The sequence below is a fragment of the Ctenopharyngodon idella genome, chromosome 2, assembly GCF_019924925.1.
Source record: "Ctenopharyngodon idella isolate HZGC_01 chromosome 2, HZGC01, whole genome shotgun sequence".
Classification (NCBI taxonomy): Eukaryota; Metazoa; Chordata; class Actinopteri; order Cypriniformes; family Xenocyprididae; genus Ctenopharyngodon; species Ctenopharyngodon idella.
This window is the reverse complement of record NC_067221.1, coordinates 4,598,389-4,622,799: the sequence shown is the minus strand read 5'-3', so window position 1 is coordinate 4,622,799 and position 24,411 is coordinate 4,598,389. Positions and strand designations below refer to the sequence as shown.

At 37.3% G+C, this 24,411-nt stretch overlaps 1 protein-coding gene across 1 annotated transcript in view; it reads left to right on the top strand.

The window, feature by feature from the left end:
* Window positions 1-24,411, top strand: part of clstn2a (calsyntenin 2a) — a 254,376-nt gene that overhangs the window by 217,597 nt on the left and 12,368 nt on the right. Inside the window, exons 9-11 of the mRNA XM_051879314.1 lie at window positions 12,724-12,886; window positions 17,649-17,815; window positions 18,057-18,205. Coding sequence (XP_051735274.1) covers window positions 12,724-12,886; window positions 17,649-17,815; window positions 18,057-18,205 — 479 coding nt within the window. The remainder of the gene's footprint in view (window positions 1-12,723; window positions 12,887-17,648; window positions 17,816-18,056; window positions 18,206-24,411) is intronic.

The window sequence follows — 24,411 nt, the reverse complement described above, 5'->3', positions numbered from 1 at the left end:
CCCATCAGTCCCGGACTGAGTGGCGGTAGAGATTCGCTGCTCTATTCCTCTGATGACTTCCAGTGAGTTATTTTCCCGCCTTCCGCCCCCACACTTTCGATTACCCCCATCCATTCCCAGCCTCCTTCTTGCTCTATTCTAGCCTTTCACACTCTCTCTCCTCGAAAGCATGTGGAGCACGTCAGATCTGGAGGTGTCAAACGAGCATCTTTGATAAAGCAGCCGGTGACTGAGGTCAACAGCAGCATTTCTGGTATGAGGAAACATCTCGGACTGAAACGCCACATCAGAAATAACAGCTAAAATGGCAGAGGGTTTTACTGAGAGATGTAGATGTTGCATAGACTTTGAAGTCCTTTAAAAGCATGTGTGATGGTATCAGCAACAGGCCTACACGTTTTATTTTACGCACACATGTCTCTTTTTGCTTTTGAGAAATTGCGCAGGAGAACAACAACAGCTCATCACGTTCTATAATTGAAAAGTGGAGTTTGAATTTGTGCTTTCACCAAAGAACGAGCTTGAATTTTCCTTCAGAGACCCTTGTGTTTGTGCATGTGTCCAACAGTGTTGCATTCTAAATAGGCATGTGCCTTTGAGACGGTCCCAGGCTCATTAGCTGAGTATTTTATTGTCTCATTACATTGTTTACGAGATGAAACAGAATGTGCGTACACAAACACACACACATATGCACGTATTGTCACAGTGATGCACCGTGAAATATCAACTCGCTCAAAGTTTCTCCCTCACTCACGCCCCCTGGGGAAACGGAGGAGACACACAGACCCGAGTGTGTCATTATTGACATACTAATGAGTTAGCAGGCGTGTGGCAAACTGCAGGGCTGCCTCTGCTCTCCAATGTGTTGGGAGAATATCTGCTTTTTTATTAAACAGCCCAGTGGGAGAGTCGCTACTTTCACACCCACAGCGAGCAACCTAACCTGAATGCCTTTGGATGTCAACATGTCGAAATGTGCGTGCAAGTGAGATGAAATTGTTTTTCTTTAATATCTCCCTGCATGTGTCAGTTACAAAAAGTACAATATTATTGTGCTTACACAGGATACAATGTTACTAGTGTATTTTTTACAGTAACACGTATTTGAATATGCAATTTTATGTGTGTGAATAATTTGCTTAAAGGGATAGTTCACTCAAAAATGAAAATTCTGTCATTAATTACTCACCCTCATGTCATTCCACACCCGTAAGACCTTCATTCATCTTCAGAACACAAATTAAGATATTTTTGATGAAATCCGATGGCTCAGTGAGGCCTGCATTGACAGCAAGACAATTAACACTTTCAAATGCCCAGAAAGCTACTAAAAATGTATTTAAAACAGTTTATGTGACTACAGTGGTTCAACCTTAATGAAGAGACGAGAATACTTTTTGTGCGCCAAAAAACCCCCCAAAATAACGACTTTATTCAACAATATGTAGTGATGGGCGATTTCAAAACACTGCTTCATGAAGCTTTGAAGTGTTAATTGTCTTGCTGTCTATGGAGGCCTCACTGAGCCATCGGATTTTATCAAAAATATCTTAATTTGTGTTCTGAAGATGAATGAAGGTCTTACGGGTGTGGAACGACATGAGGGGGAGTAATTAATGACAGAAATTTCATTTTTGGGTGAACTAACCCTTTAATAGTAATACCATGTGGTTTTTGTGTATATATCAAAATACCATGGTATAATGATTCGGTACCATCACTGTACCATGCTAACACCACATTACTCTCTTGTAAGGGGTATTTAGGGTTTTTTATCCTGCATGCTTATGTTTGTGTGTGCATGCTTGTACTTGTGTGTGAACCCTCATTACCACCGTCCAATTTCCACATATCTCTTACTGTAAAAACAATTTGCTCCTGCTCTGGGCTGTAGATAGATTAATTTTCACAGCGTAGGCTCCAAATTGGGAAGCTTGGGAGAGGTCACTCTTTAGTTGACTTTTGTCCCCGGAGGGCACGGTCTAATTCCTGCTCTAATTACTCACTCTGTCAGCCTGTAATTTATAGTCACCTTCCAGAGTACCGCAGGCCCATCGCCACCTCTGTTAGCACGCCTGCCTCTGAACAAACAACACCCGCAAAATACATTCACCGCTACACACAGCAAGACGTGTCAGATTTCAGTCACAACACTTTTGCGTCTTAATCGTAATCTAATGGCGCCACACTGGTCGGTATATTTTCCATGAGTGACGTGTTTTGTGTGATAATTTGCCTCATTAGGTCTGTGTTTGTGGTACTTGGCTGTTTTCATTGTTGAATTGTGACCCCTGCGTGAATTAAATTGACTTGATAAACAAGGTTTACGTGTACAATTTAAATCTTGCTTCAAATGACCTGATGAATACTGAGAAAGTCACAGAGTCTCAAAGAAGGACGTGCCTGCTGGGTGGAGAATCAGAAACTCTGAAATAGTAGAGTTAATGCCATTAATGAACATCCAAACTACTGCGGTGATGCCCTAGCACATTTTGAGTGAGTTATGGATTTTATTTTATTTTTTATTTTTTTGTAAAATAGTATATTGAGATTTTTTTCTGTAAGCACACAGTTGATAAAACAGCCAGTTTCAAGTGGAATATTTTATTTTTCAGTTTCAGCTCAGGGATGTGATATTTCCAACATTGCATACTTCACTATGAAAACTGAACACATTTTTGCATTTATGCACATCTTCCTTTCATACTTTTGATTGTCCTCACAGATATAACCAAGCTACTTGAGTTGTTCTGCATTTATATTAAATTTAACTGGCTTATGTTTACAGATAATTTATGGTTCAATTCTAAATCATTTAAATTAAACCTTTTTTAAATTAATCTTTTTACAGTTTAACAGTGTGTTATAAGTTATAGCTATAATATTAACCTAAGTAATTTAATTGATATATTTCTTTGCTTTATCCAAGGTAATTATTATTGTTATTATTATTATTATTATTAATGAATATTATATATTATATTGTCAATATAGACTAGTACATGTGAGAATTGAGGTAATTTGCTATTGTCCTCTTACTCTTTCTGTATCTATCTGCACATGTCTTTATTTCCTCTCACAAAAAAATAGTGTGTATTTTTAGTGGCACTGGAGAGGAAGGGAAATGGAGTTGTCACTCTTCATTGTGCCTTGGGTTTATATCTCATTTGTTTGGTTTGACTTGGGTTTATATCTCATTTGAGGTTTGATTCTGACAGGGGAAGATTTCTCTTGTTGTGGTTATGTGGCAAAAATTAAAATCTCATTAGGAGATTCTGCATGGGGAAATTTTTAGCACTCACGCCAAGTTCCTGTTCGCTTGGATTCCTATTGAAATGATTGGATTTTCCCCCCAAAAATTGACATTGGAACGGTAAATGTGATGCGCTATAACAGTAATCAGCTGTTTTGAAAACAGCAGCTTCTCCAGTAACAAACTAATAGTATGTATGTGTAGCGTGATATAGTGTTACAGTACACCCGTGTATTTACGTGTTTTCATTTCAATGAACTGGTTCAGAAAAAAAATATTCAAAAATTTATTTAATTTAGTAGCTTTCCCAGAAGCTTTCCCTGTTTTTTGTTGTAGTTAAAGGTGCAGTGTGTAAATTTTAGTGGAATCTAGCGGTGAGGTTGCGAATTGCAATATAGAGAAGCTACAGTGGCCAACACAGGACAAATATGTCGTTGTCAAGCAAAAACGCACTCTGTAGAGCAGTTTGTCCATTTAGGGCTACTGTAGAAACATGCCGGAGCAAAATGGCATCTTAACATGTAAGGGGAGCCGCGGTGTGAGATAGAAATGGCTCATTCTAAGGTAATAAAAACATAACGGTTCATTATGTAAGATCTTTATACACCACTGAACATAGTTATGTTTATTATATTGCATTTCTGTCAATAGATCCTCCTAAAATGTACACATTGCACCTTTAACTATTTAAGTTATACACTGTTGTGTGTTCAGTTTAGTTGCATAAATTGATTAGTTGGTTGTTTTTTAGTTTTATAAGTTATATATGTTCAGTTTGTCACCATAATTGAGATTCTTGTTTTTGTGCCAGTAGCTTTTAGACAAATTTTAGATGTTGCCCCTAAAATAGCACTAATTTTGTGTTTGGCTTTTAGTGTAGCAAACATCTGTAAAAGACTATTTTAACTATTTTAAATTATGAATACCTTTCAAAGTTTCCTCCTAACAACGATATAATGTTAAATGGGACCGATTATGCAAAATTCACTTTTATAAGGTGTTTGAACACCGATGTGTGTCCGCAACATGTCAGAACAACCAGCCTATAATGGTAAAAATCCACTCACGTTTTATAATTTAAATAATCAAAAGCAGTTTCTTCAAACAAGTTGATTCAGATTAAGGGGGGAAATCTGAATCAGCTCGTTTGAAGAAGCCCCGCCCACAGCCGGTGACTATCTGCCCTATTAGCATAGACACAGCCCTGAGTGAGAAGCACAGATTTCTGTATCCTCACTGTAGCAGCTGGAGTTGTACAATGTCTGCGACAAAGAGGCTTTAAAAGTGTGTTTTGGTCCATAGACTCCATAGACTCCCGCCATCTCAGTCACTGAGGACATCGTGTTTAAATTTCATTTTCGAAGGAAATGTCCCAAAGAAAATTGGTAAAGTCTTATACGTTTGTGCCAATCATTTTGCGCCGGACTGCTTCACAAACGAGGTTCTTCTCAACGACTCTGGTTCGAACATATAAGGCGCTGAACACCACTACTGACAGTTTCTGACATTTTCAGTGTGTGAGATTGACCTGTTTTCTTGTTGTCAGTGTTCTGGCAATCTGTCCTACGCCACACCAGTATGCCGGAGCATGAGCTCATGAAGCCCCGCCCTCTTCTGGAAAGGGGGCCGGGAGCAGCAGCTCATTTGCATTTAAAGGGACACATACAAAAACGGTGCATTTTTGCTCAACCCCAAAAAGTGGCAATTTTAACATGATATAAAAAATGATCTATGGGTATTTTGAGCTATAACTTCACACACAAATACAGGGACATAGGAGACTTATTTTACATCTTGTAAAAAGTGGCATAATAGGTCCCCTTTAAAAGAATAAAGTCAGTTAAAACAAATCCAACACAAAGCATTGTCCACTTTCTCTTACCCCTTACCAAACAGCTGCGACTGATCGTTTGTGTCTGCCCTGAGGAAAGCCACAGTCACACCCTCCGTCCACATACATCAGGAGCCACTTACACAGCACAGCCAATATCACGGCCCACTGCATATCTTAAACCTGCTCTGCTGGATCAGTCACCCATCTCGCCCGGATCATCTCGGCCAAAGAACTGTCATTTGTACGGTTGCAATCAGCAAATTGCAGTGTTTGTCTTCCACTTGTCACAGCGTATAGGCCACCGAGGCTAGACCTTCATTTGAAAGTGGGTGGTTAAAAGTGTCTCTTTCATTGACTTTCTCAGTTAGAGGTGCAGCGTCTAATTTAATTCTATAGGGATGTCCCAGTCAGGTATGGGCGTCTGGCTGAGCTCCATCTGTCGTGGTGAATAACGGCTGTGAGAGAGAGTGCACAGGTGTCTCGAAGATCTCCTTATGGTTCCAATAGTAGCGTTCCTGGTTCCTGGTGATGAGGAGACAGGTGTGTAGATAACAGAGCCAAGCATGTGCTAGTCAGCACAGCAACAAACTTCCCTAATCAATTACCCAGAATGCCCTTTGCTGACTTGCATGAGGGCGATGGGAACAGCAGTACTGCTATCTGAAGATCTTTCCCCACCCATCTCTGTCTACCGATTTGCAAACGTTTCTTACTAGTAATCGATTATGAGATACATATCTACACCTCCAAAAAAAGAGAGGAGAGAAAAAGCACTTCTTCACTTTTATTTCTGCCGTTCCGTATATAGAACAAATCATCCCTCCCACAAGGCCATTTGAGGGAGCAGATGATGGAACAGATAAAGCAGTACCTAAAATTAGCCTAATCTGCTGTTCAATCAAGGAAATAATGAAACCTTGAATTGCACCTCCCAAAGTCGGCTCGCAGTTAGAGTCCCTGGACTCCTTGATTAAATGCCACCTCTGAAAAGTTTTCTGCGGTAGCCATTTATTCTTTCCAAATTTCTCATCCGCCTCTCTCCCTGTGAAGAAAGTCATGGCGCCATTCCAGGAGCAGTGAGAGAGCGTATTATATGCTGTAAGACTGTTACTTAGAGGTAGACATGGGTGAAATAACAATGTGTAATATATTACATCCTTTTGACAACATACAAGATGTCTTGATATTTATTTTTTTCCTGAAATGAGTACAGTTTTCCAGTGTTGACGTGTTGACCTATAGAAACAAGAAATCAGGATGACATATCGAAGGGCCATAATTTGTTTTGCGGTTTGGTATCAGGGGACGGAAATTTCCCATTTAGAGCATTTTATTGAAAAAATATTGGGAAATACGTCCATATGTGCTGGGTGATTCATTAATATATATATATATATAATGAATATAATATATATTATATTATATATAATGGATGATAAAACTGCCTTTTGTCGACATTTAGGAATACATTAACATTATAGATTAGCCTCAAGACATGGAATAAAAGCCAAAAATCTTTTTTAATTTTGATTTTTGTAAGACTTAAAACAATGTAATTTTACTACATAATACATATTAATATATTAAAATTGCCACATGGAGACTTCCGTGATTTCTTTTTAATATATAACAAAAACAAGTCTTTAAATCAAAGTACTGATTCATGGAAATGAATTATACTTTTGCTATTGATGTTTAAATCAGAGATGATACTGCGTCTTTTTTTAATCTTTCATTCCATTATGACTAAATGAAAGGCATTAAAATTTTCACAATATTCATAGTGCTGTTGCTTTTTTGTCCTCATAAAAAATGTATTAGTAATTTTTAAAAATATGTTTAAAATGAGACAAAGACTCGACCAGCTCTATGTAAAATAATAAAATGCTTGCATACTAATTTATTATTTATTTTTATTTTTTTGCATGGAGCTGGTTGCCTCATTGGGGATGAAATGTTGAGATCACATGACCTGCTGAATATTTATCACTTTATCTTGGTAACCTTTGTTATTTTTACTTGTAAACTAAATCAGTCAATACAGCATTTTTAAAATGGTAGATATAACACGACAGCCCAGCACATGAACAAAACCCTAACGCAACTTTAATTTTATTTCTTGAATATCTGAGATTATTTATATTATGTTACAGTGTGTGTGTGTACTGTGTATATATATATATATATATATATATATATATATATTTATATATATATATTTCTCAGCCCAACTCAGTTAGAGACCAGCGTCTCAGTGTATTGCAAACCTTATCTGAGGCAACAGCACAAGCCTGTGAACACAATGCATTAATGTTGAATGAGGAACAGGCCGGTCCGCCGCAGCCTGCGAGGCATTTCTCTCCTGCAGCCAACATGACACAATGAAACCTGTGCATGTAGAAAGAGACGTATAGTTCTAGGTGTGATTTGTGTTCCAGCTCTCGCTTATTGTCACACTCTCATTTATTTGTTTGCTCTGAAGGTCGTGAATGCAGTTTGTTGACAGGGGAACAGATTAAAAATTTTTGTAGCAAAAAAAATAAATAAATAAAAAACGAGCAGAGCGAGCGAGGGATGGGGGCGGAGGAGGAGGCCAAATGTAAGCATGTTTTAATCCTTGGCGGCGTGTGCCTTTGTGTGCTGAAACAGCCAAAATCATCTCCTGTCAGGCCAAGATTAATGCTTCATGTGTGTTTCATTAGCAGCAAAGCATGCACACTCTCACTCACACAGCGCCTGTTCTGTTTGTTTCTCGACGGACATGTGATGAGGACGAGACTGAGGTTGACATGTCATCAACACTCTTGTGAATGGCAGTCAAAAGCATGTTCAGTAAAATAGAGATGGGTCAAGTGGTCGACGAGCTGGTCAACAACTGAAAAGTTAGTGATGTTAATTAGATTAACGATGCTTTAAAGGATTAATTCACTTCAGAATTAAAATTTCCTGATGATTTACTCACCCCCATGTCATCCAAGATGTTCATGTCTTTCTTTCTTCAGTCGAAAAGAAATGAAGGTTTTTGAGGAAAACATTCCAGGATTTTTCTCCATATAGTGGACTTCACTGGGGTTCAACGGGTTGAAGGTCCAAATGTCAGTTTCAGTGCAGCTTCAAAGAGCTCTACACGATCCCAGACGAGGAATAAGGGTCTTATCTAGAGAAACCATTGGTCATTTTCTAAAAAAAAATAAAATAAAATTATATAGTTTTTAACCACAAATGCCTGTCTTGTGATCTGCCACACAGGACGTAATCACGTTAGAAAGGTCACGCGTGATGTAGGCGGAATTACTGCGGTAGGGCGGAAGACTCCATCTCATTTTCTCCTCCAACTTCAAAATCGTCCGACATCTTTTACCTTTTTTTGTAAAGGGCGTTTGGCTTAATCTTTGCATGTTCGCTTTGTAAACACTGGATCTGTACTTCCGCCTACATCACGCGTCCTTTCCAACGTGATTACATAATGCGTGGCGCATCGCAGAGCAGTGCAAGATGAGCATTTGTGGTTAAAAAGTATATACAATTTTATTTTTTTGAACGATCGTTTTGCTAGATAAGACTCTTATTCCTCATCTGGGATCATGTAGAGCTCTTTGAAGCTGCACTGAAACTGACATTTGGACCTTCAACCCGCTGAACCCCAGTGAAGTCCACTATATGGAGAAAAATCCTGGAATGTTTTCCTCAAAAACCTTAATTTCTTTTCGACTGAATAAAGAAAGACATGAACATCTTGGATGACATGGGGGTGAGTAAATTATCAGAAAAATTTCATTCAGAAGTGAACTAATCCTTTAAAACTCATGTCAGAGACCCCTCATACAAAATATTGTATGAATGAATGCATTGACTTTTCACATGTGGAGACTGTAAAAAACACCGTTGCCATGTTTTTTTCTATTTATTTTGTTTTTCTACAGTTGACTCCAAACAAAAACAGTGTGACTGGAATGGGTTATTAATTGAATTTGAAGTTAAAGTGCCCCTATTATGCTTTTTTTAAAGGTTCCTAATTTTGTTTTGGAGGTCACTTACAATAGCTTTACATGCATTCAAGGTAAAAAAACACTTTAATTTTCTCGATAATGGCTCAATAAAGGATTTTCTAAACCCCTCCTTTCCTAGAGCTTCCTCTGCTCTGATTGGTCAGATGGCTCAGTTTATTGTGACTGGTCTAATGCTTACAGCGTGTATCGGAAACAAAACGACCATTACCAGATCTGTATTTCAGCTCCGGAGACTTCCTCAGCACTTATATAAACAGTATTTTTGTAAATGGCCCCTAAGGAACACACATCTGATATGACGTTTTGCACATCTTTAGTTTAGTTTAGACAGGTATATAAATACAGAAAGGAAATTCACTATTAACTGGTGAATAGATGTGGAAATGCCCATCTCCAGAATTTGACGAACAGTTTTGCATACAGTATCTGCAGTCTACATATTATGCTCATGGCTTTTTGCACAGAATTACATTGCAATTAACAAGCTTCAAGTGTTGTCCTCATGTTTACACACTGGAGGCTATCCTTTTTCATACTCTGAACTGAAGCCCGGTTTTTAGAGAGACGTTGCATGAGCTGTTTAATTAACCAGCGCTAATGCTGCTGTTTTCATGCCTCACTGACACTGGACATTGCTTTGGCTTTCTAAATTGCATAAGCTTATTTTTGCAAATTTATTTCCGGAGATTTTTTCTTTCTTTCTTTTTTCTTTAGTGGGTTTGCTGCACATAATTATAATTTCTGCTCTCTTCTTAGAATATAGCTATTCCATCCCAATTACAACCTAAATCTTTAGTTAAAACAGTCATTTGCAATGTAAAAATGAGTTTTAATACATAAAACAAGGGTTTGATATTATATTGTTTATATTATATATTATATTATATTAATTTTTACTTACATTTAAGTAATTTTAAGCTGTTTTTTTAAGCTAACTGACAATGACAGCCAGTGATCACCAGGAAATGTCATTTGATTGACAGTTTTAGTTTACAATACCCAAGAATGCCTCTTTTGGTCCAGGATTTCAACACAAGTGCCCAAACGAGAAAATATGGCACTGAATGGCACATTTTGTGTGTATGTGTGTGTATCAGTTGTGTTTGTGACATTGGAAAGGGCAGAAAAAAGGTTAGGCTGATTGCTGAAGAAAGAAGGAAGAAATAGAGAGCTTATTGAAGAGTCCAGTGAGATGGAGATAAAGAGAATATCTATTCTAGAAAAGGAGAGATAAGAGAGGGAGAGGAGTAGAGGTGTGGAGTGAGAGCCGTCCCCAGAGGCAGCGGTTAGACGGAGAGAGAAAGCTTCTCTCTGGAGACCTGGGCTCATCTCTCCATTAACTCCCACTGCAGTAGCTCAGCAACATCCACCCAGGCATCTTCAGATCCATATGGCGCTCTCCATGACAGCGTGTGGAGTTTGCATAAGCATGTTTACTGCACGATACTAGCAAATTATCATTATGACATTATGGGTGCTCTGATAATCACCATTCATTTGCCTGTAAACATGAACAGGTGGCAGAGTTAATCTTAATGAAATTAAGATTTCATTGATTTTTCAAAGTGTCATTCATTTTTATTTCTTAGGGGCTGCTCACATGTGCACAGGGTGTATTCTTGCACAACAAAATGGAATAAAATGTCTTAAGAAAGTTTATTAGTTTTTCGAATGTGGGGCTAATGCAAAAAAAGACATTGCAATAGTCCATGACTAAACATGTTAACTGTGTAAATGCTAGAAAAAATAAATAATGACTTGTAGAGGAACATTAAATGGCTCTGATTGGTTTGCATTGATATGTAAAGTGATTTGATGTTTCTCGTACTAAAACCTTTGCTCCTATAATTAGCGTCTGCTCATAATTATACCTAATTAATTTAATAGGACATATGACAAATGATGAATAGTATAGCTAATGAAGGCAAATTAAGTTAAATTTCTGATTCATTAAGACATGTAAACGTGAAATGAAAACCTCATGAGTCATGTTGATTATCTTAAGTCACTGTTTCCCAACCTGGGGGTCGTTGAAGATTTACCAGGGCTCACTCTAGTTTTAGGGTTAAACCATGATGCAATTTCTGACAGCCAATATTACAGTTTAATATTATAATCATCATTAAAACCGTATTTGATTGCTAGGATTTGAAAAACTCACTGTAAATACTGTCCAGTGTTAAAGTAAGCAACGGTCTCACGGCACGCAGACACAGCATGCAGCGTAGGTTTCGTTTTGTTTGAAAAAATGGCAGAATGAAAAAAGTGAGAGGTTTTACAACCGAGTGCTGAGGGAAATTATATGAATTAAAGTATGAATGAATTATATTAATGTATCTCTGAAGGGAACTGACTGCCTTGAGAAAAGTTTTGATGGCATTTTCTTTTCATCTTCCCTCCGTGAGCATAGTGTTTATAACCAGCACTGCTTTGTTTACAGAGGTTACCGGGGAAACCGCTCTATTTCTGCTGTTCCATAAGCGCCACCTACTGACTAGTGGTTGAACGACTTCAGATTTTTTAAAGTGGACATTTATGTAATTAAACTCGAGTCGACTTCGACTGGTTGATGATGACGTCATTAATGAACAAATAAGGGGCCGTTCACACAGAACACATATACGCTCCTTTTCCATTGTTTTTCTATGTAAATACGCCCTATACAGACATGTATATGACCTGTGCTACAAATAAAAATATGTGTTCAACAAGCTGAAAGAAGCCAATTTCTTTGATGGAAATGACTAAATGTAACTGCAGTTTGATTGTTGTCATTGTAAATACTCACTTTCTCATGGCCATGAATAGGAATAGGAGATTGAGGGACACATTCAGTGGACACACACCGATATGCTGTTTTTTATATATTTATTTCAACACACGACAATCAAAATCAAATCCCTAGAAGCTTGTTAACAGTTTTGCAGTGGCTGCGTGCAAGTTCTGCTAATTCACAAGCCCAAAACCTGCAACAGTCATTCTCGCAAAAGGTAACGTGTGATAGGCAGTGGGTTTAATCAGTGACATTTGCTGTTTTAATGTTTCTGTTTTAGTTTCATTTATTAAGAACTTAACTGATTTTGTAATCCCTGTCAGTAAATGAAATGTCTTAAAGGATTAGTTCACTTTCAAATGAAAATTAGCTCAAGCTTTACTCACCCTCAAGCCATCCTAAGTGTATATGACTTTCTTCTTTCTGATGAACATAATCGGAGATATATTAATAAATATCCTGACGCATCCGAGCTTTATAATGGCACTGAGTAGGATCAACGAGTACAAGCTGAAGAAAGTGCCTCCATCCACATCCATCCATCATAAACGTACTCCACACGGCTCCGGGGGGTTAATAAAGGCCTTCTGAAGCGAAGCGATGCGTTTGTGTAAAAAAATATCCATATTTAACAAGTTATGAAGTAAAATAACTAGCTTCCGCCAGACTGCCTTCTGTATTCAATGTACAAAGAAAGTGTAAACTGGCGTCGCGTCAGTTAAACTTTTTAAAGTTCAATAAAGCCGTAAGTTCAATTGGGAAGGCGTAGGATTTAGGGTAAGCTTTTTGAACTGGAAGAGTTTAAAAAGCTGAACAAACATACTAAACTTGTTCTATTTCTCGTCTCCAGATCTGTGACAAAGAGTGGCATTACTACGTCATCAATGTGGAGTTTCCTTCAGTGACGCTCTTCGTAGACGGAGTGACGTACGAACCCTACCTTGTGACAGATGACTGGCCCATCCACCCTTCTGAGATCGATGTACAGCTAACCGTAGGTGCCTGCTGGCAAGGTGAGACCCTGAAAGAGCTGTTGTTTTGATATTAGCCTTTGAAAAGGAGGATCGATAAAATGAAATGGTGGCATAATTGTGGCTTGGACAGCCCAGACGCAGGAGATGATGAATCAGCATCCACCAATTTTGAGATGTGATCAGATAGTCTCAGGCTTGAGAGTGAGAGGGCGTGACTAAGAGATATCTACATTATTGATATGACAGCGTGAGCACGGCAGTGGCGGTTCGAATACCAAGAGAGAGGCAATGTGTTTGGCCCCAGGCTATCCTGATTCTTCATTTAATCAAAGAGACTCAGGCATGAAAACATCAAAAAAGAAACACGGCCTGTCAATTTCAGCCTTTTCAAATGGAGCTAACGATCGCATTTGAATGGAGAGACTGTCCTTAACGTCGCTTTCATGAGCTAAATAATTAAACAAGGCTCTGAAAGAATGGAGTCACTGCTAAATCATTGTTTTAGGTGGCAAGGCCCTAAGTTCTGACTCTTCAGCACCATTTTACATTTCTTTTCATCCGTGCTGATTGCGGATTATTTTCTCTTCTTCTCTGGCTTTGAATTGTGATTCTTTTTATTTTTTTAGAAGAGACCCATAGTGAGGATTAAGAGACCCTGAATGGAGGACAAGTTCACTTGCTATTACATCCCAATGAAGCTGGTCTAAGCTCCACTAAACCGCAACTGATAACTTTTCAAGCTATTAGCGGTCGAGATTGCTTCTCGCACCCTGTCCATTTTCACTCGGCGCAATCAACAACATGACGACAAGCCACCTCATAATGGAAAGCGAGGATGGTATTTGTTCAGGCCAAATTGAGATCCTTGTCTTCTTCGAGGTAGAAATGGGGTTTGGTGGCCATTGTCTTCACAAGACATCAAATAGGATTATCTGCTTTTTTCTAGAGCTTTGTTAGGACGTTGACTGATGCATTGTGTCGTTTATGTGTTTAATATAAATGATGCTCTAAAGATATAATTTCTCTGCAATAGGAGTGAATTTATACACTACTGTTCAAAACTTTTTATTTTTAAATATTCATTTTTAGCAGCCATTATACTTCAGAAGTCACATGATCCTTAGGAAATAATTCTAAATGGCTGATTTGTAGCTCAAGAAACATTATTTCTTATTATTATCATTAATTGAAAATGGTTGTGCTGCTTAATGAAGTGTGGAAACTGTGATACAGTGTCTTTTTTAGGATTCTTTGATAGATGTAGATATAAACATATAAATATCTTATTGGTACAAACTGAATTGTGAGTTATAAAGTAAGAATTGTGAGTTATAAAGAATTGTGAGATATAAACTCAGAATTGCGAGTTATAAAGTCAGAATTGTTAGATATAAACTCAATTGTGAGTTGTAAAGTAAGAATTGTGAGATATAAACTCAATTGCGAGTTATAAAGTCAGAATTGTGAGATATAAACTCAGTTGCGAGTTATAAAGTCAGAATTGAGAGTTATAAAGTCAGAATTGTGTTATAAAATCAGAATTGTGAGATATAAAGTCAGAATTGCGAGTTATAAAGTCAGAATTGTGAGATATAAACTCAGTTGCGAGTTATAAAGTCAGAATTGTGAGTTATAAAGTCAGAATTGTGAGATATAAACTCAATTGTGTGTTATAAAGTCAGAATTGCGAGTTATAAAGTCAGAATTGTGAGATATAAACTCAGTTGCGAGTTATAAAGTCAGAATTGAGAGTTATAAAGTCAGAATTGTGTTATAAAATCAGAATTGTGAGATATAAAGTCAGAATTGCGAGTTATAAAGTCAGAATTGTGAGATATGAACTCAGAATTGCGAGTTATAAAGTCAAAATTGTGAGATATAAACTCAGTTGCGAGTTATAAAGTCAGAATTGTGAGTCATAAAGTCAGAATTGTGAGTTCTAAAGTCAGAATTGAGATATAAACTCGCAATGATGAGTTATAAAGTCCAATTCTGAGGAAAAAAAAAAATTGACTTTTTTCTCAGAATTGCGAGTTTATATCTCACAATTCACTTTATACCTCACAGTTCTGACTTTGTAACTTGCAATTGCAAGATAAAAAGTTGCATTTATACCTTTTTTTATTTTTTATTCCGTGGCAGAAACAAGCTTCCATAAAAAGCACCATAATAGTATGACTAAATATAAAAACAAATTCAGTAAATGGTTCATGATATTTTTTAGATGAACTATTCCTTGAAGAAAAAAATGCTGCCCTATAATAAGTGTGTATAAAGTATGATAAATAAGGTCATTACTGAGATCAGATGTGCTTATCTAAATGTAAGGTCATGACTGTGCCTTTCCACTGTGCTCAGGATGTGTTCTGCTTGTTATTGTCTGTTATGCCACTACTGATCGATACAGATGAGACGGTGACAGCTCTGATATGCCATGCGAGGACTGCAGTCTCATTAGTGCTTTTGTCCTTTAGGGGGAGCACGAACGAGAATGCAAATGTTCCTCTGCTGTTTCATCTGTGGAATAACATTTAATTGATAACATCTGTCAACTAAATAATTTAAAACAGAAGCAATTAAGCATTGGAAGCCCAGACCCTCATTGTGAGGCTTTAAGAGTGACAGAATTCACTGCATCTGGAGCTATTAGACCCTAAATCTGCCAGCTCATCAGTGAGGGATGTACGGGAGGGAAAACAGCATGTGTTAAACGCCCTCTCGTTTTTATCAAGGAACCTATTAAGTTGGTCAGGGTGACCAGTTATTTATTTTAAAAAATAAATAAATAAAATAAAAGATGTTGTCACTCAGGAAAGAAAGAAAAGAGAGATCGCCATTTGATATGCAAATTAATGCAAGACAAGTAGCAATTCACTATGCAAATATTACATGATGTGATCATTATCAGTTAGATTTTGAATGCAGAACATTCTAATATAAAGGTGTGATTTTCAAAAATTCTTTGATCGTAGGCCTCATTTATCTGAGCTTATGCACCTCAGTTTTTGAGTGAAAAAAAAGCATTATTTGTGGATAATTTGATCAATATTCAACAAAATATGGAATAAACACTAGTGTTCTTTAATGTTTAACCAGGAAGTTTGTTTTGAAATGCTTTTATTTTATACAAAATGGCACAAAGTCACACTTGTGGCATTCCCAGTCAAAAATGACCAGCCTACCAAAAAATAGTTTATAAATCTCTCGTTATGCTATATTATCACCATATATTGGATTCAATCTTTTTGTCAACTTCTTTTCTTTCAATTAGGACAGGTTTTGTATTTCTTTCTGGATCTGATTGATCGTAGACCTCATTTATCTGAGCTTCTGTACCTCAGTTTTTGAGTGAAAAAGAAAAAAAAATGTGGATAATTTTGTCAATATTCAACAAAATATGGAATAAACACTAGTGTGCTTTAATGTTTAACCAGGAAGTTTGTTTTGAAATGCTTTTATTTCATACAAAATGTGGTAACACTTTATTTTAGGGTATTTTAACTAGTTGCTTATTAGCATGCATATTAATAGAATATTGGCTGTTTATTAGTATTTATTAAGCACATATTAATGCCTTATTCTGCATGGCCTTATTCTGCATGGCCTTATTCTACATTCTTAATCCTACACAATACCTAAACTTAACAACTACCTTACTAACTATTAATAAGCAGTAAATTAGGAGTTTATTAAGGGCAAAGTTGTAGTTAATAGTTTATATTTGTTCCCTATACTAAAGTGTTACCCAAAATGTCACAGTCATACTTGTGTTCCCGGTCAAAAATGACCAGCCTACATTAAAAAAAAAAGCAAAAAAAAAAAAAAAAAAGCTTATAAATCTCTCGTTACGCTATATTATCACCAAATATTGTATTCAATCTTTTGTCAACTTGTTTTCTTTCAATCAGGACAAGTTTTGAATTTCTTTTTGGATCTGATTGATCATAGGCCTCATTGTTCTGAACTATATGCACCTCAGCTTTTGAGTGAAAAAGCATTATTTGTGGACAATTTTGTCAATATTCAACAAAATATGGAAAAAAAAATGCACTGTTTATTACACTAGTGTGTTTTAATGTTTAACTAGGAAGTTTGTTTTGAAATACTTTCATTTTGTACAAAATGGAACGAAGTCGTCACACTTGTCAAAAATAACTGGCCTACAAAAAATAGCATATAAATCTCTCGTTATGCTATATTATCACGAAATATTGGATTCAATCTTTTTGTCAACTTGTTTTCTTTCAATTAGGACAGGTTTTTTTTTTTTTTTTTTTTTTAAATATTATCCCAAAAATTGTGGGGGAAGTAGTTATATACCCTGTGTGAGAAAAAGACAGTAAGTTTTAGTCCAATGCAATAACATTAACTAACATTTTCAGGAAAAAGAACATCCTCTCCAGGTCAAATTGACCCAAACACAATATAAGGGTTAAAAAGATTTCTATAGAGAATTTTTAAATGAACTGACTTCATGCAACTGGTCCATCATAGCTTATTTTGTTCTTTTGAGAAACTGCTGAATCGCAAGCACAGGATTGTGGGTTACCATATACTACAGCAAAGAATACAAAAACACTTATTTTTAAAACTGAGCAGATGGAGGCATTTCAGTAGACAGGCTTGTTTTCCTACCTCTGGAGTCTGGATAGTGCCAGATAAAGTGTTTTTGACATTTTGACACACAGAGTGTCACTTAGCTTCCAGATATCTTTTGCTTTTTTTTACACTATATTTTGTTGCCAGTGACTGTGAGTATGTGTGTGTGTGTGCGCCTAATTGTTAGTCTGTTTGTCTACAGGAGGAGAGGTGACCACTCCACGGTTCACTCAGTATTTCCGGGGAAGCCTCTCAGGCTTGACTATCCGACCTGGAAAGATCGCAACTCAAAAGGTGATCTCCTGCCTACAGGCTTGCAAGGAGGGCCTGGACATCAGCTCACTTGAAAGTCTGGGCAAAGGCATAAAGGTACATACGCATACATATATGCAAAGCCTTTCAATGGAAAGATTATAGGCATTCCATTCTTTGTCCATCTCTATAATATTATCTGAATATATTTGAGAATCCTTTGACATCAGTCATACCCAGCCATCATTTATTCATCTATATGTAAATGTGTTGACTTGTTCTTTCGCTTCTTTGCTTTAAGGGTTATATTTCTCTCTCTTGATTATGAAAATTCTCACACTCTCTTGATCCCTCTCAGTTCCACTTCAACCCGGCTCAGTCAGTGCTGGTCATGGAGGCAGATGACTTGGAGAGCATCAACACAGCCATGACAAAAGTTTCCTACATCAACTCTCGGCAGTTTCCCACTCCCGGTCTGCGCAAACTCCACATAACCACCACGGTTCAGTGAGTACCGCTCTAAGCATCACAGTACCAGCTCATGAAGTGTTCATCAGCTCATAAAGGGGCAGTCGTGGCCTAATGGTTAGAGAGTCAGACTGGTAACCCAGAGGCTGCGGTTCGAGTCTCAAAACGTTTGAGCAAGACACCTAATCCCCAAGCGCCACAGCAAATGGCTGCTTACTGCTCTGGGTGTGTTTGGTCCACGTCCACAGTTTGCAGTGTGTGTGTGTTCACTACTCACTACTCCTAATGTGTGTGCACTAACTTGGATGGGTTACATGCAGAGAACAAATTTCAGAGTATGGGTTACCTTACTTGGCCTTCACATGTCAGTTTCACTTCACTTTAATAGATTGATTTTGCTGCAATGAAATTATAGGATGAATACTAAGTATGGGAGTAAATATTCGAGTAAATGAATACGTGCAAGTTCCTTGCATCCTAGGGGTTTTCTTTAACCTCAAAAGCAAGTGGTGTTAATAAAAGCAAGACTAGATGTGAGGATGAACAGTAGCAGAAGGTTATCTATTGAGCTAAGGGATGAGTCTGCAGGGTTCGGTTGGTTACTGATAGCATCTGTCTTGCACTGCATGAGTCTTGATTCCTGCATTCAATCTGGATCTACCCTTAACTCATTCCCACATATCCCACAGAAACTTACCCACAGAAAGTGTTGCCCTGCCTAAAAAAATAAAATACAGCTTAAAGGGATAGTTCACCCAAAAATGAAATTTCTGTCATTAATTACTCACCCTCATGACGTTCCACACCTGTAAGACCTTCGTTCATCTTCAGAACACAAATTAAGATATTTTTGATGAAATCCGATGGCTCAGTGAGGCCTCCATTGACAGCAAGATAATAAACACTTTCAGATGCCCAGAAAGCTGCTAAAGACATATTTAAAACAGTTCATGTGACTACAGTGGTTTAACCTTAATGTTATGAAGCGACGAGAATACTTTTTGTGCACCAAAAAAATAAGGACTTTATTCAACAATATCTAGTGATGGGCGATTTCAAAACACTACTTCATGAAGCTTCGAAGCTTTACGAATCTTTTGTTTCGAATCAGAGGTTCTGAGCGTGTATCAAACTGCCAAAGTCACATGATTTCAGTAAACGAGGTTTCGTTATGTCATAAGTGTTTTGAAACTTTCACAGTTTAATACACGCTCCGAACCAATGATTCGAGAAGAACTGTTGTTAATAATCATAATTATCAGTTTAACCATTATTGTATATGTTTTGCTGGTCTTTGCTGGTCTTCCAGCCTAATCAGATTGGTCTGGTTTGCAAATTTCAGTTTCAGAGAGGTTTTGGGAACTTGAAACGGCCTAAACCAGCTGAACATCATCAGCTAGACCATCTTAAACCAGCTCATTTACATTTATGCATTTGGCAGAAGATTTTATCCAAAGCAGCTTACATTACATTTAAGGCAGACATTTTATCAGTTCATGCATTACATAAGAATTGAACCCATGACCTTGGTGTTGCAAGTGCCATGTACTGTTTGAGCTACAGAGATGATGGCAAAGCAACTTGTGCTGAAGCTGTTATTTTCAGCAGGGAGTGTTCATGTAGTGTTGTGGCAGTGGTCACGTGTCTGTGGATAATAGACAGGCTTGCTGGTGGCGATGACTGCAGTGAGACGAGCTGATGAGCACATGAAAGGCCATGATAAAAGAGAATCCGTTGTGTCAGAGAGCCATCCTCTGCACTACAGCACAACACTATTAAAGATGCCATCAAACAGCATGACACAGCGCAGGTCAGAGAGTGACAACACAGCTCTGCACAACACTGCAAAACATGGCTTAAAGGAACAGTACAAACACACACACACAATTATTATTATTATTATTAATAATAATAATAATAATATTAATGCATTTTATTTGTAATGCGCTCTTCTTAAACCCAACGCACTAAAGTAAAATAAAAAAACAAACAAAAAAAAAAACAATTAAAAACAACTTTAAATAAATGTAGTCTCAATGTAGTCTCACATCAGGCTTACACGACATGTCAGCGTTTGGCTTCATTTCCCATCAGCACTCACAAACAATCCCTTGAATGGTGAATCTTCCCGCCAAACACTAGTGGATCATACCACTTAATGGGGATAGTTTAACACACATGGCTACCATAAAGCATCATCATTCTATCAACTTCATATAAATACACATTCAGACTCTTAATTACAGACTCATATCATCATTGATCAAAATAACAATACATATACCAAACTGAAGTATAACCACTTAAAACACTTATATCTATCTCAGCACCCATAAATGGTAAAAACCACTAATTAAAGGAGAATTTCAGACATCCTCGTCATCAGAACCCACCCCTCAGAGCACAGGACCAGATAGAGAAACCGTACTCTGAAATATATTATACAAAAACATATTCAAAATAAAATAAATATGAAACCATCAAAGCCTCTGTTTCTTTCATGTATTCAATTACCCCACACACTTTGAACACTAGACATTGATACTGTTTTCATAAACAAATCACATCCAAATCATTACACAAAATAAACAAGAAATCAATATATATAATAATACCATTCACTGATGCTTCCTGTGACGATAACTTCAAATGTTCATCATCACAGTCTTAATCAACGTTTTAAAGTGTCTCAAAGTTGATTCGTTTCTGATGGTGTAAGGAAGCACATTCCATAGCTTGGGGGCTTTGAATGAAAAAGTTCTTTCCCCCAAGGTCTTAAGTTTACATGAAGGCTGATGAAGTAAAAGAGACTTGGCAGAATGGAGAGAGCATGATGGAGTGTAAGGACTGTGCAAGAACAAGTGTAATGTGTTCCAGAGGAGAAGTACAAGTAAGCACACAAGCAGCAGAATGTTGAGTATACTGTAGCCTGCTAGAGATTTAGATGGAAAGCCAGAGAACAAGGCATTACAATAATTAAACCTAGTCGTAATGAAGACATGTATAAGCCGTTCTGCGTCAGCAAAAGTGAGAAAAGTCGTGCAATGTCCCTAAGATGGTTAAAAGTGATTTTAGAAATATGTTTTATATGTGCATCAAATGTTAACTGTGGATCAAAAATGACACCAAGATTCCACACCTGTGAAGTAGGAAGTACCATGCTGGAATCAACAACCAAACTAATATGATTGGCCTTAGAAGTAGCCGCCACTGTACCAAACAGCGTCAATTCAGTTTTGGAGCTGTTCCGCTTCAGAAAGTTATTCAACATCTCTTCTAGACACCTACTCAAAGTAATTAACATGCAGTGGATATCAGGGCTAGTGGTGATGTAAATCTGAGTATCATCTGCATAGCAGTGATACCCAAGACCATATTTCCTGATAATCTGCCCAAGTGGAAGCATATATTTGCTAAATAGAATTGGGCCCAACACTGAACCCTGAGAAACTCCCTATTAGATAGATATAAGGGTGAAACTATTACATTAAACATGAGTTCTATATCAATAAATTAAGCTCAATGTACTACTGAAATTGATTTCTGGACATCGTAATGTTATATTTTATGCATTTAATATTGTTCATTTCTGATATAACCAGCAATCTCCACCCCCCACATACATATACTCCTCTCCCATCCACTTTATAAAACAAAGTTGCGCCACTGCCCACCCCTAATTTTAACTGTGTTCTGACATTCTTTTTTTCTCTTTTATATCTTTTCTCTCTCACTATATCTCTCTCATCTTATCACCCCCATCCTCATTCACATTCTCAGAGGCTTTACTATCGAGCACTTCATGTCAATAAGTAGGGAAAATGATGGTTTGATGGTTCTTGTTTATTGATCATTACCCAGACTGCCTTTGATGTCCAACAGTATCACTCCAATAAAGAAAGTATTGATATATTTTGTAGATTTCACCCTCCTCTAATACATAATTGTGATTTAGTAGCATGACAATAGCTTAGTTGTTGAGCTGAATAGCTTTTCGATGACAAACATATTCTTTTTTTAACTATATTGTTGTATTTCAGACACAGCTTACAGAAGAGTGAACTAAACTGATAATTAGACTCCATTCTGTCTCATAATAAACTTTGGGATCATTTTATTGAGTCAGTATGTTCAGATGGTCCATTTAAATGAACTAATGCAAAAGCTGCTTATTTATGCAATATCTTCAGTATTTAGTCAATATATTCAAAATGTATTCAAATAAGTGCTGTTCTTTTGAACATTCGATTCACCACAGAATCCTGAAAATAAATGTATCACAGTTTCCACACAAAAAATATTTAGCAGTGAAACTGTTTTCAACATTGATAATAATAAGAAATGTTTCATGAGCAGCAAATCAGAATATTTGAATGATTTCTGAAGGATCATGTGACACTGAAGACTGGAGTAATGATGCTGAAAATTCAGCTATGCAATTGTAGGAATAAATTACATTTTAATATACTGTATATTAAAATAGAAAAGTTATTTTAAATGTTAATATTATCACTGTATTTTATCAGCCTTGGTGAGCATACGAGGCTTCTTTCAAAAACATTACAAAATTCTTACCAACCCCAAACATTTGAAACACTTCCAGTTACATTCACAGTGTTTTTGTGGGTGTCCTTTTCCCTTCAGAGATGCTCATTTGATTGTCAAGGGTGGAAGGATCGTGTCATCTGACAGCAGTCTAATGAAACCTATTGGATCCAATTGCACCTGGCTGATTTGTGCCCAAATGAAACTTTACTGTGGAGAAAGTGAGAGCAGGAGAGAATGAAAAGAAGACAGAGGCTTCTACACTTGTCTGGTGTGCATTGGTGAAGAGGATTGCCTAAATAAGAACAGACTTCCCTGGTCGATAGTGGAGTGAGCCTTAGCTCTTTTAATAGTCGGAGTCCGGCTTAGACCAGCTCCCAATATCCTTAAATCAGCCCTGTAAATAAAGCAAGATTGTTGCCCTTTTTCACAAAGCCTTTTTAATGAGTGAGCATGCTCTCGACTATTTTACTTTAGTGCATCTAGCCGTCTACCGAAGGGAGCCACTTTTACACATCACAAACTTTCCACCGTCATTTTTACTGCAGTCATTAGACGTAATTGTTTTGTTGGTTCCACACAATTTTGCGCTCCCCTTCCTTCTCATTCAAGGCCATTCTCCGTGCCCGCTTGAGGGAGAGTGTTACAGAGGAATTACCTTAGAGAGATAGCGCACCATCGCTCGAGCGCAGCTAAGCATCATTCCACCCGCGACGGTGGCAGAAAGCGAGTTGTTGTCTCGAACAAACAGATAGTTCTTAATTAGTGGGCGAGTATATAAATGAATTAGTAAACCAACGAGTGCTCTTTAGGGCTCACCCTTGAAAAAGAGTAATTACTGGGTGCATCGTGAGAAAGGGAGGCCTGTTAATCCTAAGACACTTTATTTCCCCCTTTCTCCTCACATACTAGCTGTAATGAAGCTGGAGGAACTCCAATTTCCCCAGCAGGTCTGTGTGTGAGTCTGTTTCAGTCCACGCTTCAGCGCCTCGGTCTTAATCAACGCTGCTTCTGACTGCCATACCGACTTCTTCAGCTGGCATCAGGAGGAAGTGGCACCAAGCTGAGCACACTGCTCGTGTTCTCGCAAATATTTTTGTCGACTCGCTGCTTTCAATCTAACTATATTGCGCCATCATTAATTGGTGGATTTCACCTGTGAGGTGCGGCTGTGCTGAAGCTGATGGTGACAGTCTAAAACAACAGTTAGACACTGCAGTCATCAACTGTCCAAACACTCGCCTGGAAAAGAGTTTGTGAGCGCCAGTGCATCTTAATGGGCTCTTACTCAAAGTGAGATAAAGAATTTATTTTGGGAAGCAAGTGTTTAAGCAATTCCAGTGTTAAATAAAGTGTGTTTAAATGCTATAAATAAGGTAATTTTTTTTTTGAATAACTCATTTAATTTCTTGATATTTCATGTATTTCTCAATAATCTTGCATGTGAGCCTCAGCAATGCCATTTACATATTTGTCAGTCATAGGTTCAGAAAAAAATTATTTTTTTTATACTAATTTATACTCAAGGCAAGTCTTTGTAAAGGGGAACAAAATGACACGTGCGCATTTAATTTTAATTTTAACATAAATGTCCATTGATTACTCAAAAAGACCTGTATGCATTTCTTTAATTTTATTTTATTTTGTTCACTTTAGGTTATGGTCCAATTCTTACTATTAACGAACTATAAACTACAACT